General features: G+C 33.0%; 1 protein-coding gene across 1 annotated transcript; it reads right to left on the bottom strand.

Moving 5' to 3' along the window:
• Positions 1-597: 597 nt before the first annotated feature.
• Positions 598-11121, bottom strand: LOC105337306 (dnaJ homolog subfamily C member 1). The gene is made up of 10 exons (XM_011441980.4): positions 10942-11121; positions 10437-10538; positions 9906-9952; positions 9292-9463; positions 7910-8180; positions 7524-7663; positions 6956-7075; positions 4208-4271; positions 2123-2502; positions 598-1149 (listed from the first exon to the last, which is right to left on the bottom strand). The coding sequence occupies exons 1-10, from the start codon at positions 11074-11076 to the stop codon at positions 1072-1074; spliced, it is 1509 nt and encodes a 502-aa protein (XP_011440282.4). The 5' UTR covers positions 11077-11121; the 3' UTR covers positions 598-1071.
• Between the last annotated feature and the right edge of the window lie 6702 nt (positions 11122-17823).

The following is a 17823-nucleotide window of genomic DNA, read 5'->3' as shown; positions in this document are numbered from 1 at the left end:
CCTACATCCGCTCCTTGTTTTTCTAAAGAGAAAAACAAGGAGCGGATCGAGGATCTGATTTTAATCAGATTGGCTTATCTCGATCTCCAGAGAGTATCGTACATGTATCGGCCGATGGTTTGTGACAATTTAGAAAATGATGCTGTAAAATGATTTAAATACTTCATAAGAAACAACATTTTGCAAACTTCTTCAACATTTATTTGCAATTTATTCAGCACCTGATATGACTATTAAAGACAAAAAAACCACACACTTAAAAAGTACATGTATAGTAAATCCACGAAAACAGAGATCGATTCAAGGTGATATGGGACACCTTTAGATACATATGTACAAGTGCATCAATGTATATGACAGTACATCATAATAAATATAATCAATATTTAAAGTTTTCTAATTGGCCAACACCAGACAAAAAAAACGCATTTTAAAAATTCCCAGAGAGGTAAGAATGATAATGCCCCAGATGGATTTGAACTCATGACTTTCCGGTCAGTAACTGACCCGTTATACCCTTTGCTAAGCTACGCATCAGGGTATACACTGTACGAAGGAAGAGAGAAAGTGTAAAGTTGTAACAGATTTTTTTATGAAATTTTAAAACAAATGTTAAAATTATAGTAAGGTGTCCCATATCTCCTTACTTAAGCAATAATAGCATTTAACGAACTTTAACACCAGCTATAAATTTTCAAAAATTAGAAGCATAAATAATTGTGGTGTATCTGCAATGTGAGACATTTTGAACTATTTCTAGGATTTTAACATGAGGAGTCATCGTTAATCCTTTGGTCCGTTGGTCCTTTGGTTTTTTTTTCTTTGATGGACTGTTGCAGTTTCAGTTACTTTGTAGTTTCTAGATCTTTCAGTCACAGGTAGAAGTTTTCCTAGTGACATTGTTGATCTTTTTAGTGATTTGTTAACTTCTCAGTTAATGCAATTTATTCTTTTAAAAAATAATTATAGTCTTTAAAAAAGGTGTAAATTTTTTTTTTATAGAATCTGTAACATTTTGCTGATAATATTTGATCTTCAGAATAAGTAATTTTTCTATATAAATTGACGTTGTTAATCCTTTTTGGTGGTTTGTTCTTTCTTTTTCTTCACCAGTTCTACTAGATACTTATATCTGGCCACACAGTCCTCCTGTAAATAATACACAATGAAAAATCATTGGTATATTCACTATAAATACCATTGCTAACAGAGAGAGAGAAAGAGAGAGAGAGAGAGAGAGAGAGAGAGAGAGAGAGAGAGAGTATATATTACTAGTGAAATATGATTCACATTTCTGTAAATACAATCATTCTTAAACACCTTTTCACAATTGGTATCAAATGGCACTCACACTTAACCCTAATGGCTAAACCAGGAAATTCTTATTACATGCATGATAAACACAATTTGGGATAATATTAGATCACTCATGATATCCTGAAATGTAAATATTAACAGATATCCGAAACCTTTAGTAAATAGTAAACATGTTTTCAAGCAGAGCTTAGTTTTCAAGAATAAACAGCTGTCTTTATTCAGGAAAAAGGATGTGGGTGGGTGGATGAGATAGGAAAAAAGGGAAGAGGAGAAAATAGACAAATTATGCAAAGATGACATAAAATAGAACCATTTTAACAGGAGCTTGGACTTTGGGTAGTTGTGTCAAACATCAATTTAACCTAGGCCTGTCTATTTCATTGCTGGCCACTCAGCCATGACTCTTTGAAATCAACAAGATTTGTCAAGCTTTTGAGCTGAAACTATGCACTCTGTGTATATGTTACTTAAAACCAGCCTCATATTTAACTTTTTTGATGCAAGAAAAAGATAGTTACATCCTACAGTCCAAGGTCTTGTTAAAATGGTTCTAACAAAAAAAAATACAGTGTTAATAAATCTCATTACTTCATATTGGATCCAGAATTTTTTAGAGATACCCTGGGATTTGAGATATCGAGGTTAAAAATGATAATTAGGAATAAGGGGTTGGGACTGCCATATCACTTTAAATTGACATATATCCATGGTATACAAGATTGTACAGAATTTTAACAGTATAACTATACTTCTCACATAGCACTTACCACTATTTTACCAAAGTTATAAAAGGACTATATAATACCTTTGATTTTCCTGGTAGATGTTCTGCTATTTTCTCCCACCTCTGTTCGGTTCCCTTGGGATACTGTCGGAGAGCCCACTCTAGGATCGTCTGTTGGTTCTTGTTCCAGTCCTCGGAGTCGTCCGTTATCTTAACACCATCTTGAGCATTATTACAGGCACTCTCCTCTTCAGAGGTGAGATTGTCTCCCTTTGGAGAACTCTTCAGCGTTTGTACATCTGAGATCATTAGTGTTTGATCAGCAGTCTTTTTCACATTTCTGTTCCTCTTCCTGAGCTGGGAATCACTGTCGGAAGACTGGCTGATGCCATTTTCTACAGTCTTTTGAGATATGATTTCGTCTGATATTACCTGAGACTTTTTTGCTTTTCCTATTCCACCTACAAGGATGATCATTAAAATTAATCAAACTTTTGTGAAATTTTCCTTCCCTTCCAACTCATACTAATACATGCATATTATGACATTGGTACTGTATACAGGGAGATATTCACCCCCTTTTTATTTTCACCCCTTTCGCATTCGTTGCCAGTGGGCAGATTTAAGACTGGGCAATTTACAATGTCTTAAATTATATCTCTTTAAACACACCCATGTCTGGGCGAATTCAAGACAAGGCAAAACTATTTGCAAGGAAAGAAGGGCAAAAATAACACAGGGCAAAATTAACCCTGTATAAAGTTTATTTATGTCATACAGAATGTAAGATCAATAAAAAAAATTTCCAAGACAGTAAGTGGAGGTGTCGGAAGCCGGTTTTTGGTAACTTTTCAAGTCTGAATTTTCAATGGGGTCCTTGACCCATCCCCTCTTGATTCTCACCTGTCATTCAGAAATTATATTAATGAACACAAAATGCAGGTTCAACTCTCTCAACCCAACCCTCAAATCCCTTCCCTCAAAAAATCAATAATATTATAATGAACAGCATCTTGTTCAACATGATATTAAGTAAAGACAATTTTTGTCACAAACGCAGAAGTGATAGATACTAACTTACAGTCAAAGATGAAATGAAAGAGTTTAGAAAGAAATATTATCAATTTGAATGGAAATATTACCAAATACAACTAGAACTGTCCTAATGGGACTAATACCCCCGCTAGGCTAATTTCAAATGGGACAAATAATTGAATTGAATAATAATTAAGGTTTGGAACACATACAAAAAAAAAAATTCTAGAATTGTAAAAAAAAAAAAAATAGTTAACAAAGAAAAATTAAAATCAAAATTGTCAGAATTTCACTGTAAATAAATTTAAACAACCTCTAAAAATAGTTTAACTTCTTTATTAATAATTATATTATTTATTTCCTTATAATGATAGACCTTTTGGTTTACATGAAACAGTTTTAAAATAGCCCCAAAACCATCACCCATTTTACAGATTATCAATTTCCCCTAAACACATGCTCCATCTGAGCCATGGCTCAGATAATGGCTCCCTTGGGACAAATGAATTCAGCCAAACTTGTCTTTGATGTTCTCATTAGCTCCTAAGAATTTATCATTGACAAACAAAAACTTTGCATTGTCAGTTGATAGAATACTTATAAAAAATAATTATTTTTTTATTAATTAAGACATAAAGACAAAAAACTCCATCTGGATGTATTTATATAAATATATTTTAGAGTGTTTTCTATTAATTAATTAATAAAATCTGTAAGGATTACCTCCCTTACTTTTCAACATTAGTGTACAATATATAGAATAAGGAAAATGAATACTGTCATAAAATCATTAAATCTTGTCTGATCTTAAAAAAAATTGCAGGTGCACATCTTCAGATGGTGTTCAACATATGTACAAATTTTCAAACTGTTCCATGCAGTAATAAAAAATTCTATAGGGGGGACAAAGTTGCGTCTACAGACAGACGGACAGACGGACAGACGGACAGACGGACAGGGTGAAACCAATATACCCCCCTAAACTTCGTTTGCGGGGGTATAATAAGCAAATCAAATTCAGACTCCTAGTCCCAATGAGAAACTGCACTACATAAATTCAAAACATTAATTTCATGAAAAAAAAAAATATTGCATGCATTAATACTGGAGGGAATATACCCTTGCTATTACCTTGTACAGATGCTGACAGGGTCATCGTGTGGCTATCCTTCATCTGCTGACACCGGGCTATCACCTGGCAGAGATAAATGGGGTTCAAACGTTAATCATTAAACCAGTATTTCTTTATGCTCCCCCCCCCCCAAACCATAAGTTAACTGATGTCATTTTTCATCCAGACCAATAATCATTAGTTAATGGTTTATTTAAGGAATGAATTCAAATATTTATAAGTTTTTACAACATAAAATGGTTTGGGGGAGTTTACATTTTAAGATAAATTCTACATAAGAATCAAAGTTTTATGGCCATGCAGATTTTCTTCATACTTTACAATTTGACAAACTTTGATAAGTAAGAAAAAGCCTAACACCATTTATTTGTTGCTAGGTGGTTCCGTTGCCATGGTAACAGAGAGTAAAGAAGTCAAAATGGCATTTCAATGATAATTTGAGAACAATTTGTTACAGTAAGTAATGTGCACAACTTATGATTCCCAGGGTTGAATATATCATTGAAAAAATTGTCATTTTTAAAATGAAAGAAAAACATTAATGGAAAAACGCATATTTTGAAAGTGTTACCATGGTAACTAAACAAAAATTTCAAAATATGATTTCTTCATTAAATTTGAATCATAAATGCAAATCTTGATTTTTTTTTATACACACTATTATGAATGTACAATTAAAAATTTAAAAATAAAAATTGAGAGCCATTGCCACGGTAACAAGGGGAAAAAAAATGTAAATTCTAATATTTTGAGTAATTTTTTAATGGTTGTAATTCACATATTAAGTTAAAATATATAATATCAAGTGGTGAGAAAATATCCACAAGTATGTCCATTGCAGTGGTACAGTACTTTTGTTTTGAATAACAAAGCCTTTTGTGATATATAAAAAGAATTTAGGCATTTTTGTAAACATTCAAACAAAAACAATTGCTAAAAATTTCTAAAATCGTGAATTACAGCTGATCAAAATCATCTTCAATTTTTCAGTTGTTCCGATTTATTGGCCTTGTTACCATAGCAACGGGTGTCGATTTTTATATATAAAATATTTATTGCATGGACTTTGTAAGGTGTCCCATTTCAGCTTGATAAAAAAAAGGCCAAAAAAACTACCGGTATTTCAAAAATTTTTAATGGTTTGAATTGGTAACATTTTAAAAGTATTCTTTTCCCATCAATTCTCTTCTTCAAAATAAGAATTGGCATTGGCATTTATATATATAGGAGAAAGGTTGTTTTATGTTTTTGATAGTTTACATTAGTGGGCAAAACCTTTTAATATGGCTTCAACGTCGGTAAGTTGTGCTTTTTTTTCCATTTTTAGCCTTGGTTACCATGGCACTGATTACCCTATGCAACCAACTTTTAGTGTATTTTTGCGATTTACACCTAGGTGTGTTCTTGTATGAAATATAAAGAAAATTGGTTACTATGCATGGCCAGACCCTAGCTTATATAAATCATTGATTCTTACATAAAATTGGTATTAAAACCCGTGCAGCAGTTTATGAAATAGATCAAAACCATAGGAAAACCCCAATATTTTGATACAAAACATCAATTATTCAAAATAAGACAATCTTCATGATGTCATTTCTACATTGTAATGTCACTGTGGTGATAACCGATTACACATTTGTTTTCAATACGCTTTCAACTATATTCCATCATATTTTTAAAGCTCTTTAGAAAACTTTAAAATAAGGGGGGAGGGGGCAAGAAATGCATAATTCTGCACATGCAATGTAGTCCTTTAGAATAGAAAAGGAGGACTTTGTCTAGAAAAATACAGAGAGCACTCCACAAATTCTATGTGTACACATGCATACAGCACACAACCAACATATTTTTTGCACATGTTTTTTTTTAAAATTATATAAAGTGATTTATTTTTACTTTTATAAACTTAAGTACCCTTTCAATCTAAAAAAAAATTTCAAAATGTAATGTATGGCAGACAGGTAGTTCATTTTATAATTTTATACCAAGGTTTGTAAAGGGAAATCACTCAATTTTTATATTTTAAACTTAAATTTAAATCAAAGAATGAAAAGTATTGAACAGCAAGAAGCCTGCAGCATGGTAGCAATCTGAAAGTTATTTAGGTCATACGACAAGTTCCTCAATTTTATATAACTTTTTTCCAGGAATTTGTTAATGATTGACTACTATTTTGACAATATGGTACCTTACAAAATACAAGAGTATACAATTCCCTAGTATATAATCTTCTTGAAAATACACTTGAATTGCTGATCAATATAAAAATAAACATACAGAACAGCGAAATTCACTATATTATATATATACTTGGCCGGGGCAGGGCTTTGAACTCATGACCTCTAGAACCTATACACTTCTGGCAGTGAGCGGCAACGACTCTAACCACTCAGCCATTTAGGCATATAACCGTGCACAAGTAAATTTTAATCATTTTAAAAATAATTATAAAATTAATATTTTTTATTGGAACTCTTTATTACGAGGAGATACAAAAAAAATGCTCGAGGAACGTGTCATCTGACCTTAAGATAAGGTTTGCTGCTTGCCTTAATATTTTTTATTTTTAGAAATCAGAACAACGTAACATATCATTTTGTTCACTATACATGTCTTTTTCTTTATATCATAAAATTTAAATTATTTTGCTCGACCCCTTTCATAACTAATAAATGTTTTGATTTCAAACAGATATTTTGATGAAGATGGAAATATTTGAACTTTAATTTTAAAAGTTTACTCACTTCATCTGTGGTTCGGCCAACCATGTCGGCTATTTTTTGCCACCTGTTGGGGGTTCCACCGGGAAATTTGTTGGCCGCCTTCGCCAATTTTGCTATTTCCTCATCAGTCCATTCCCCTTTCTAAGGGGCAGAAAAAGGATACGTAATGATAGTATTTGATGTTTTATGCTGCATAGTGTGAATTTCAAAGGGAAAAAAGTGTTTTTGTAATGTATATTTTCATTCTTTTGCAATTTATTTATCTTATCTTAAAGTTTATGAATAATAAAATAGACTGCAATTCTCTAAGGTTGAAGGAATTAATAAACAAAAATACTGAGAAATGAATTTTTTTTTGGTTTCCATCATCAACATAAAGCAACATTTTCAGCATATGTAGGTGATTGCAGTTTAAATGATGTACATGAATGTATTTGGTGACACCCCCCACCCCCCCCCCCAAAAAAAAAAAAAGAATAATTCTAGAAATTATGCCAGTAAAGCTAGGTTTACAGAATCACTCAACCACTAAGCTACAAAATCATGTACACGTATCACAACTTAAGCAATGACAAAGCTTGTCACCAACCTTGATCTGTTTATACTCCTCATCACCTGAGTGTTTGACTGAATTAGCATACACCACTGCCTCAGCCTCGGCCATTTTGATGGTTGTGGGATTCAAGGCAACATCACAACGAGGTTTGGACCTCTCTTCCTTTGCTTGGACTAAAATCAAAAATTGAACAATGCTGATCCCTATCTTGTGTGTTAATTGATATTCTCATAAGTAATTATTATACATGTAACTATTAAAAACGATCCCAGAGAAATGTACTAGGAATTTAGATTTCAGAGCATTTGATAATAATTTGGTAATAACTGAATACAGAAGACATTATGCTCAGGTCTCTGGTGGAAATAATAAATAAAAATAATAAATTGATCACATATCATAAGATAAAAAATCTTTACTCTCTTCCTCTTCCATCCTCTTCTGTTCCTCCTCTTCCTGTCTCCTCATCTCCTCCTTTTCTTCCATCCTCCTCCTTATATTCTGAGGAGCATTGAGGACACTCATCACAAGGAAAATGACCAATTGGATTGGCCACAGCTTGGAGAGGCGGGGCCGAGGTACCGCCTCCATCTCTGCCTCTAAGAGTGTGTCAATCTGTTCCTCCAGCTGCTGCCGAGCTTTACGATTTTTACTTCTTGCCCTCTCTCTCATTTCGCCAAAGTTTTCTGACTGTAATACCAAGCAGGAGATCATTACATCACAAGAAAAATAAAACTTTTCTGGCCTTTATTACATTACATTCTTGGTTATTTCTGATAGTAACACATTTTTTTAAAGAAGATGATATCAAATAAAAACAAACAAGGCAACATAATAGCATATGATAACAAGTGAAAAGCTGTCAATGTGACAGCAAACCTGGTTTTCTTTTATGTGAACTGTATCCATAATCCATGTCAACCCTGAATTGATAAACACTACAAACCATATCCAGTGAAATGGAGGACCCTATATGCAATTTTTTGATAAAAAAAAATGACTAAGTTCAAAAGCTGGGTTTTTTCCCCATAAAATATCAGAAATCAAAATCCTAGCAATATGCACACCTCTGATATATGTACAATTGATCTGCAAAAGAACAACTTCCTATCTTTAAAACTGTAGGAGGAGTTATCCGTACAATAAGGGTTCCCTTTTGGCAGCCGCCCGCCCACCCACCCGCCCACCATTTTCACCATTTTAATAACCGGATTTTTTCATTGGAAAACCCAGTTAAAAATCAATACTTTTAAGGCCTTTAACTTTGCATACAGAATATAACAGTCATGCATTTTTATATAACAAATATTTTAAAGAAAACAGCCAGATGTATGTTTAATAAAATTATGTGTACAACAGAATTTCCCCTTCTCAAAAAAATTGACTGCTCTCTGCAATATCTAAAAAAATTGTTATTCATAAACTGGTACAAAAGAAAATAATTCTATATTAAGAAAAATTAATACATCAAGGATGTGTCAAGATAAATGATACTATACATGATTAATTTCAAAAGAAAAAAAAACAACTGTGTATCTGTTTTATTTCATGTTTCACAAAATTTTAGAAAAAAGTGGAAAATATCATAATATGTAGCATTTCTAGTTTGCGTCAGTCAATTTTTGTGATTTAAAATGTTTCTCATAGAAAATTATACAAGATATAATTTTTGTGTATGCAATATTTTGCAATATGAAAGAGATCGCCAAAAAAAAGAAAATTAAATTATCATGGAAATTACCAGATATACGGTTTTGTCACACTAAAAGCTTAAATAACTTGTAGATAATTATTTCTATACCAGTGTAAACTTCTTTTCTGCAAAGGCGGCCCACATGACAATGTACTGTCCTATTGTAGTTATGACAAATATCACGGCGAAGAACTCGGCAAGTCCCATCTTACGAACACGGCGGTAGTAATAAATAGGCTGTCGCCAGTCAGGCAGTCCATTCTCTAAAACTAAGTGATACCTGCAAAAGACATAGGCCAATCTTTACTAACGGGGCGTACATTACTATTACATGCAGGTCATATATGTTTTCATGCAGACAGAAATATTTTTAATACAGTAAAATTTTAGTGATTAAGAAATGGCAAATGGAGATTCACCATAATTATGGTGATTTAATTTCTGCTGTTCGGAAAGGTCCATATGATCAAGTAAAAACAAAATATGAATAGACGTGAAAAAATTCAAAATGAGTGAGGAGACATCACAAACTGTAACACAGTCACAAAAATAGCTGGAATTTTATAATGCAAAGAATTTTACACATAACTTTCATACAATAATGAAATTGAAAATCATCAACACAATATGGTCAACTTTTTGTTCATCATTCATTTGATTTTGTATTTCCCTCCACATTTTTATGTAACTGTTATTAGTTATGGAGATTAATGTGAACAAACCTTTTTCTCTTTTCCTCATCTTTAAGAACTTCATATATTCCAACCAGCTAAAGTTAGATAAATCAATGTTTATCATAAAAGGCAAAATCAAAATGTACTATTGTACACATAATCTGACAAATGATTATTTTTAAATAATTAAATTAAATGTAAGTATACAAATATATAGTGTAATGCCATATTATTTTCTTAAAATTTTTTACAAATTAAGAAAGCTAGAATAAAATCAATTTAAAAGAAGAATGTTATATACCTGAATGCTTTAAGGAGGCTGGATTGTCAACAACTTAACAATCAGATCGGCTTTAAACTTTTAAATATGATATTTTAGGCCATAACTATTATTTAGTTGTAAAAGAAACAAATTCAAATATTTTAGCTTTAAATTTGAATATTTTGAAATTCCTATATTTTCATACAGAGCTCTTCATTTTAAGAAGACAAATATAGCTTAAAAATGGCCATGAGGATCCAGCTCTCTTAAAAGAAAATGTTGAATTTAAAATTTAGCAGCATGTGTATAACGTGTACCTGTCTAAACTGGGCCTCTGCATCTTCTTCCTTGCTCTTGTCCGGATGAAGCACAAGGGACAATCGACGGTAGGCTTTTCGAATTTCAGCGGATGTAGCTGTCTGAAGAAGAAATGCTCAGAAATGAAAAGCGTTCATAGACGAATACCCACCATTCAATCATGTTTATGCAGTGCTGATCTAAAGATGTCAGCATGCGGATGTTCAAGTATTCTCTTTTGAGAAGTGGACAGGCATAGCCTACATCCACGTATGCTATGCCTGTCCACTTCTCAAAAGAGAATGATGTTCAAGTAAAATAAGTTTTAACTTGTTTTTACATCATGAATTCTTTTAAAGAAAGCATTAAGGGATTTCAATCCAATATGGTAGAAGCAGAGTGGGCCGAAAATTGGAAGGAGAGACCAGGGACGTATATACATGTACGATCCTTGGACTGACTGTAGGGATGATGGTGATTATAATCTCTCTGACATATGGCAGTTATGGAAAGCAGATTACTTACCGATGGTACCCCTAACACATCGTAGAAATTTTTGTTCACATCTTCTACCAAATCAAACAACTCTAAGTCATCCGTGTCCCAAGAAAACGCCGTATGGGACAAAATCGTCCACGTTAACACATAGAATAACTTCATACTCTTTTGTTGCGAGGAGATAGAAATGGTGGAACAAGATAAAGGTCAAGGCAAAATAAACGATGTTCCAATATTTTCGTGACTCGTACATTTGACACCGGATGTTTCCTTCTGAATGAGTTGACATGCAGTTATCTTAAATTTAATCAAATTGACCGTGACAGGAAATTATTCAACAAAGAAAAGAATTCCTACACAGTAAAAAAAAAACTTACAATATAAATAAAACTGGTAGATAAAAAAATGTTCCATTAATAGAAAGACGCTAATATGTTCTTCAGAGATATAACCCCCCCCCCCCCCCCCCCGATTCTGATGCCTATGGAATCTATTAAGATGAATATTATCAATATAAGAATGTCCCAAACCTCTCAACGCTCATGTTAAAACGAACTGTCACTGATAGAATACATATTGAGAAACTACTGTTGTTGAAGAATTGAAAATTTGCTGAGTATGAAAAGTATTGGTAAACTATTTGCGATTTGTTATAAAATGTGTTTATAATAGCTGCAAGGAAATTGTAAGCAAATAATGGCAAAAAAATATAAGTCTACTTTTATGTATCCTCTTGCATTTGTATGAGTTTTTGATAGATAGTGTTCCCCTCTCTTTCTCCACCCTCTTTCACCCCTCCCCCACCTCATAACTAAAAATACTCAAACTTTCATGGGTGATAAAAGCAAGTTTTCGAGATTGTTTGTGCATAAATATGTCTGTCTGTCGGTGTATACACTTGTCTGTACATGTGCTTTTATCTTCGGTATGTGACTGTGTCGACGTCTCTATTTTACTTATATTCTAAATCTCAAATGAAGTGAATATATATGTGATGTGTATGCACTGTAAACTAAATATATAAGAAGATGTGAATAAATTGTACATGAAAGTTTGAATACAAAAAAAATAAATATGAATATTATTTTGTACTGAAATGTCCCTTTTATTGTCATTTAAAAAGAAGAGTATCTTTAGAGGTTTTACTACAACAAACCCTATGTCCTGTCTTTAAATCAATCCAACTATTATCATCAAAAAATGTATGAAAAAAAAAAATGTGAAATTTAGGAAGATTTCTTAAAAGTGTTTTTGTCGTCACCAGAAAAATCCATTTGTAATACTGATTTCTTTTTAACTGACCTGTTAATACCAACTCGTAAAAATAATATCCCATATTTTAAAATATTCAAAACAAATCAACGAATATTGGCAACAATATTCTATGATGTAATCGAGTTAATAAACAGAAAGTAAAAAATATTATAATATATCGCATCTACCATTTTAAGCATCGTTTAAATAGCGCCTTACTTATTAGATTTATAGCCAGATATAAAAAAATACTAGTACCTTTTTTATTACGTTGTGCTCTCTATGATATAATAGAAATCGAGATACAGTTAATTAATGAGGCCTGCCTTTTATTTCATGATACAGTATTATTTTAAGAAGAAAACCCAACAACACACGGCATTGCATTCAATCAGGGGAATCTGCAGTTTTCGTCAGTCGCATAAAAAAAAGATTTTAAAAAAAATGTATATTCTTTTATACAAATGGCAACAATCGGCTATAGCCCTCTTGATATAAATGATTCACATTCCTTTTCACTGCAGCAAACTCAAACATGAAATCCGATCCACTGCTGTAGTTCTTTATAAGTTAAAATCTGACGACCTTGCGTTTTGATAGTCATCAGCTTTATGACGGGATAACCATTAACTCTGTCGTATATATAACTTCACTCATGCATTTAACACCGACCAGATCATTCTAAAATTTCATTGTTTTTTTAACATTTTGTCAAGTGGATGTTTATACCTGCCTTTTAATACTCTACGGATTCGACAGGCTTGTTGGATACGGTATACATGTACATAGAAAAAATTGTTACAGGTCGGTAACTACTATAACAAAAAAAAAACTGGAATGCGATCAGCTATATGCGCCGGTGTAAATTTACCAACCTCTCTCACGCAGAGAAATATGGAAATAAGAAAATTGTGTGCATGTGTGCGATAAGTCACAAATTAAGGAGGCTTGATAGTCAACAAATTAACCATCAGATCTACGTACGCATTTGTTTTTTAAAGATATGATTTATTTAGCTATAAGCTATCATTTAGTAAAGAAAAAATCCATACATTTTATCTTTATAAATTTGAGTATTTTCCATTATTTTTGTATAGAGATCTTTTACTTCAGGAGATCAAAAAATCAAAACAGTCTAAATATAGCCACGATCATCGAATCCTCTAAAAATTTATACTGGTTATCTTTACGGACTTGTGACGTATATACGTGGATCTTACAGTGATGCAAAGTATCTGACGTCATATTTGACGTAACATTTGCTCTATTGCATTTTTGGGGGGGGGGGGGGCGGGGGTGTGGACAAAATCACTTATTTAAACAAACAGAGAAGTTATAAAAAAGTATATTGAGCTGTAGAAATTTAGTGAAATACAAGTCTTGGTGTATAATTAGAACCATTTTAACAAGAGCTTGGACTTTGGGTAGTTTTGTCAAATAGCATTGTGACGTAGGACTGTCTATTTCTTTGCTGGCCACTCAGCCAAGGTTCTTTGAAATCAACACGATTTGTCTGGCTTTTGCGCCAAGAACATGCAATCTGTGTATATTTCACTTGAAACCAGCGTCATTTTACACTTGTTTTGATGCAAGAAATAGTTACATCCCACCGAAAGTCCAAGGTCTTGTTAAAATGGTTCTTTCTGTTCAAAGGCAATAACATCTTTGGAGATTGTGTATATCAGCCTATATCTATCGTCAGTTACAAACCTCATCATTTGGTCAGTGTAAGCAAATGGTTGCTGCATGGTTGAAATTTGAATTCTGCCGTTGGCACCAGCTGTTTGTACGTTGTTTCACTGGACAAGGCACTTCAGTCAAACTGCTGTATAAATGGGTACCAGATTTCGCTTCGTGGTACCTTATTCTCGATAGAATATTGTTCCTTACATAGGGAGTCTAATGCCATGGTCTCCTTTCTTTTGTTTTCTCTGTAAGTGGGATATTAATAGATTCATGCGCCGATCTATATAGGATGGTGTTCGAACCCCCTCTTGGAACAGGCACATAGCATCGGGAGGGGGAGGGGGGGGGGCAGACGGGGCTTGCCCCTCCCCCCTTTTTATCGCAGCAAAGATATTTCTCGAATTCACATATAAAAAAGAAAAAAGTGATTTATCAAGGAGTTGCCACCCCCCCCCCACTTTTTTGAAACCAAGTTAAAAACTGAAAAGTAAAGACAAGAAAATGAACACGCCACCCTCCTCCCCATCCCCCCACCCCCCCGGATTAGGATTTTCATGAATTAGGAAGTTGCTTTTTTTTTCTATTTCCATGTCAAGATATTTTGGATGAGTCTGCTTCCCCCCCCCCCCCCCCCCCACACACACACACTTTCAAAAACGATGCTACGTGCCTGTGGAATAAATTTTAGTAATAATTTTCTTCTTCACAAGTAGACATCACCGAATTATTTAGATGTATAGCCTTGTTAGAATAGTAGGATAGAAAAGAACAGGTGCATGTTATATATCAGGAGTAAATAGACCCCTGCGCCCCCCCCCTCTCTCTCTCTCTGGCTTTCAAACCAGACAATATGGCCTCTCTCTGTCTTATTATACGCCAACGTGGGAAAATACTTGGATTAAGTATGTCAGGTGTATTAAGGCTCCTCTTACATAATCACGGTAAACATATAAGGTATGACAGCCCCTACCAATTTATTAAATTCCCTGTCCCTTTTTTAATAGAAAAAATAATTGATATACTGAATTGCATAAAAGACACTCGTTTATTATTAATTTTTTGATCGGGGAATTTTTTTCTGGTTTTTCCAGTTAAAAGAAAAACTTGGCAATCAATAAAATTCAAAGCTAATGGAGTAAAAAGCAAAATGTTTTTTTTATGACTACATGTAATCTACATTATGCTAATTTTCGTCCTAAATGAGCCGTCCTAAGTTGTAATTTTAACGTACTTTGGAAACAAATTAAAGGGGTTTGAGGGAGGGGATGGGGTGGGGTGGGGAGGGTCACGCATTTTATAGAAGTTAATTATAATTTTCGATATCAAAAGAATTGCAGGTTATTGCATTTTATCTCTTTTATAAACTTAAGTTGTAATTCTATGGCCAAGATTTGATGCAAACTTTACAAGATACAGGTAGACTGCGGAACATTAACTGGCAAGATTGGAAATATACAGCTTACGTCAGTATTTCACCTGTCACAGTCAAAACATTTGAAATGGGCGGGGGACAAATTCACGCGTCTGAATTGACTGCTAAATTGCCAATAAAACGAGATAGATGGTATTATATACTTCCTGAAAACCGTATAAGTACATAATGTACCATTATATAAATAGAGCCTGTTTGGGGCGGTAAGAGTTGAAATTGACACCTGAGAAAGCTATTGTCAACCGACGCGACACGGAGGTTGACAATGGTTTTCGAGGGATGTCAATTTCAGCTCTTAACCTCCCAAACAGGCACTATTTGTTTTATTATACTGAATGTCTTAATTCTAAAGAAAACTTTACGGAATAACTGAATTCTATGGCGATCCGTACGCCCATAATTTACGCGCATGTAACAATTCGTTGTGTTACCCGTTGCCAAGTGTGATGCTTACGCTGAGGGTATAATAGAACGGATTATCAACTGTGTCTTTTAAAATTAACCAATCAGATTTCAGTATTTAACATGAAAGTATAATAAATGTAACTGTAATGAGATGAATTTCATTATTTATTTCATAATTTTAAAGATATGAATATTAAAGATAAGAGAGTTATACATACCTCCATATTTCAACACACAACCAAATGTTTACTTTCAACAACTATACTGAAGACATATATTTGAGAGAGTTAGTTCTCTATGTTAACTGCTAACTAACTTTTTTTTTTTTTTTTTTTTTTTTTTTATACAGTTTTGCATTGTCACTCTCCAATGCATGCAATGTATTATATATGTATTATTGTTCATTTGATCCCTCTCAACAATGTAATTTATGCAGTTAAGAGAATAAAGAAATTGTCATTATCATTAAAAAAAACCCATTGGATTGAAACTGTAATAAAGAACCGAATACATGAAAGTAATAGAAATTCCGATATAATTTTTGAAAACATTAGATAGTTGTGCAATGTTGAGGAATTTTCTTAAAACTTTCGGTCGTCCAGCTAAAGGTAATAGTACTACACCAATAATTTTCTTGAGAGCTGTTCTTGGGGAATAATTATATTTCACTTATTATTATACTAGAATACATTTGTATATTTATTATTATTAAAGTTGAGTTAAAATAACTTTAAAAACTACAAAATTAATGTATCTAATGTTCCTTGGTTTTAATATCAGTAATGGAATTTGTTATAAATATTCACATACTTCAGAAATCTTCAACAAGTCGATATAAGTGATTTTTTTGTTAGTGTGTAGCTAGATAACCAATGAACGCGCATATCTATTCGTAAACATAAACTTAGCGAACAAAAGAAATTTTTTATCTTGGTATAATTCTAATTTATCAATTAAGAATTTGAATTATTCTCCTTTGGGAATAAACCCCGTTTCAACAATGGCCCCACTTGATTTCAGACTTGTGACGATTGATTCTCTGACGTCATCGGACAAAGTTTTGCCTTGCTTGTAATCTCTCCCGGGGTCTTCTCATATTTGCTGATTATATACTTATTGATGAAATAAAATGTTATTCAATCGCTTTGCTGGTACCAAATCAATTGGTTTTCGATCTCTTTAATATAGCAAGTTAGAAACGCTAAGTGGATGAAAATACAATTCCTATAACAAAAGTATCAAATCCTACGCTTTCTCAGACGTCTGTATCAATTTGTCCCCGCCCATTTCAAATGTTTTGACTGAAACAGGTGAAATGTACGTAAGCTGTATGTTTCCAATCTTACCAGTTAATGTTTCGCGCTCTAATTTACTTAAAAACCCTGGGGAAAAACACAGCATGCTATTAACTCATAAACTGGTCATTTTAAAAATAAGTAAGGCATATGTCGTCATGCTACATACCAGTAATTCTTAGGGAAATGAAAATTTAAAAATCCTAAATCCGGCTATTAAATGTAAGCTACACCAAAAATTCCGTATTAGATTGATTTCTAACAATGCTTAATCATGGGACGACTAATTGTAACTTTCTCATTCTCATGAATAATAATTCATGCCTTATTCCTATTGGCCCAGTCAAAACTCTGTGATGGAAAATCTCACAAATCACAGCATAGCTTATGCATGCATCTACATGTGTTACCAAAAGCGTGCTTTGATAACAAAATTATTTTTTCTTTTATATAATTTCGTACACTAACGCCAATTTTCGTGGATTGTCCCAGGCACCAAAGAGCATTGTTATGGGGATTAACCTGTGCCACTGATGAATTCATACTTTGTATTGTAATTTGTTCAAGATGTGTTTTTGTTTGTAAAGAGGGCGGACGGGCAGGAACTCCACGAAAATAAGAAACCGCGAATCATATTGATTCCCTAATGAAGACATAGAATATCGACCCGCTTTACAGATACCATAACTATACATTTACATACATGATTGTATTAAAGACACATTTTCAAAAAAATATATGAAGATTTTATCACAATAGTTTAAATACATTTTAGTATAAATACAAGGGTATATGCCAACTTACATGAGCTAGTATATGAGATCAAATATAAACACA

Source organism: Magallana gigas, chromosome 10, assembly GCF_963853765.1.
Source record: "Magallana gigas chromosome 10, xbMagGiga1.1, whole genome shotgun sequence".
Classification (NCBI taxonomy): domain Eukaryota; kingdom Metazoa; phylum Mollusca; class Bivalvia; order Ostreida; family Ostreidae; genus Magallana; species Magallana gigas.
Note: the sequence above shows the minus strand (reverse complement) of the source record. Positions and strands in the feature narration are given on the sequence as shown.

Excerpts from the sequence above, each read along its gene's own strand:
- LOC105337306 (XM_011441980.4), bottom strand. The coding sequence starts at position 11,076 with ATGAAGTTATTCTATGTGTTAACGTGGACGATTTTGTCCCATACGGCG. Across the intron at positions 7,076-7,523 it reads AGGAGTATAAACAGATCAAG|AAAGGGGAATGGACTGATGA; the intron begins GTTGGTGACAAG and ends TCTGCCCCTTAG. Across the intron at positions 4,272-6,955 it reads TTGGCCGAACCACAGATGAA|GTGATAGCCCGGTGTCAGCA; the intron begins GTGAGTAAACTT and ends TATCTCTGCCAG.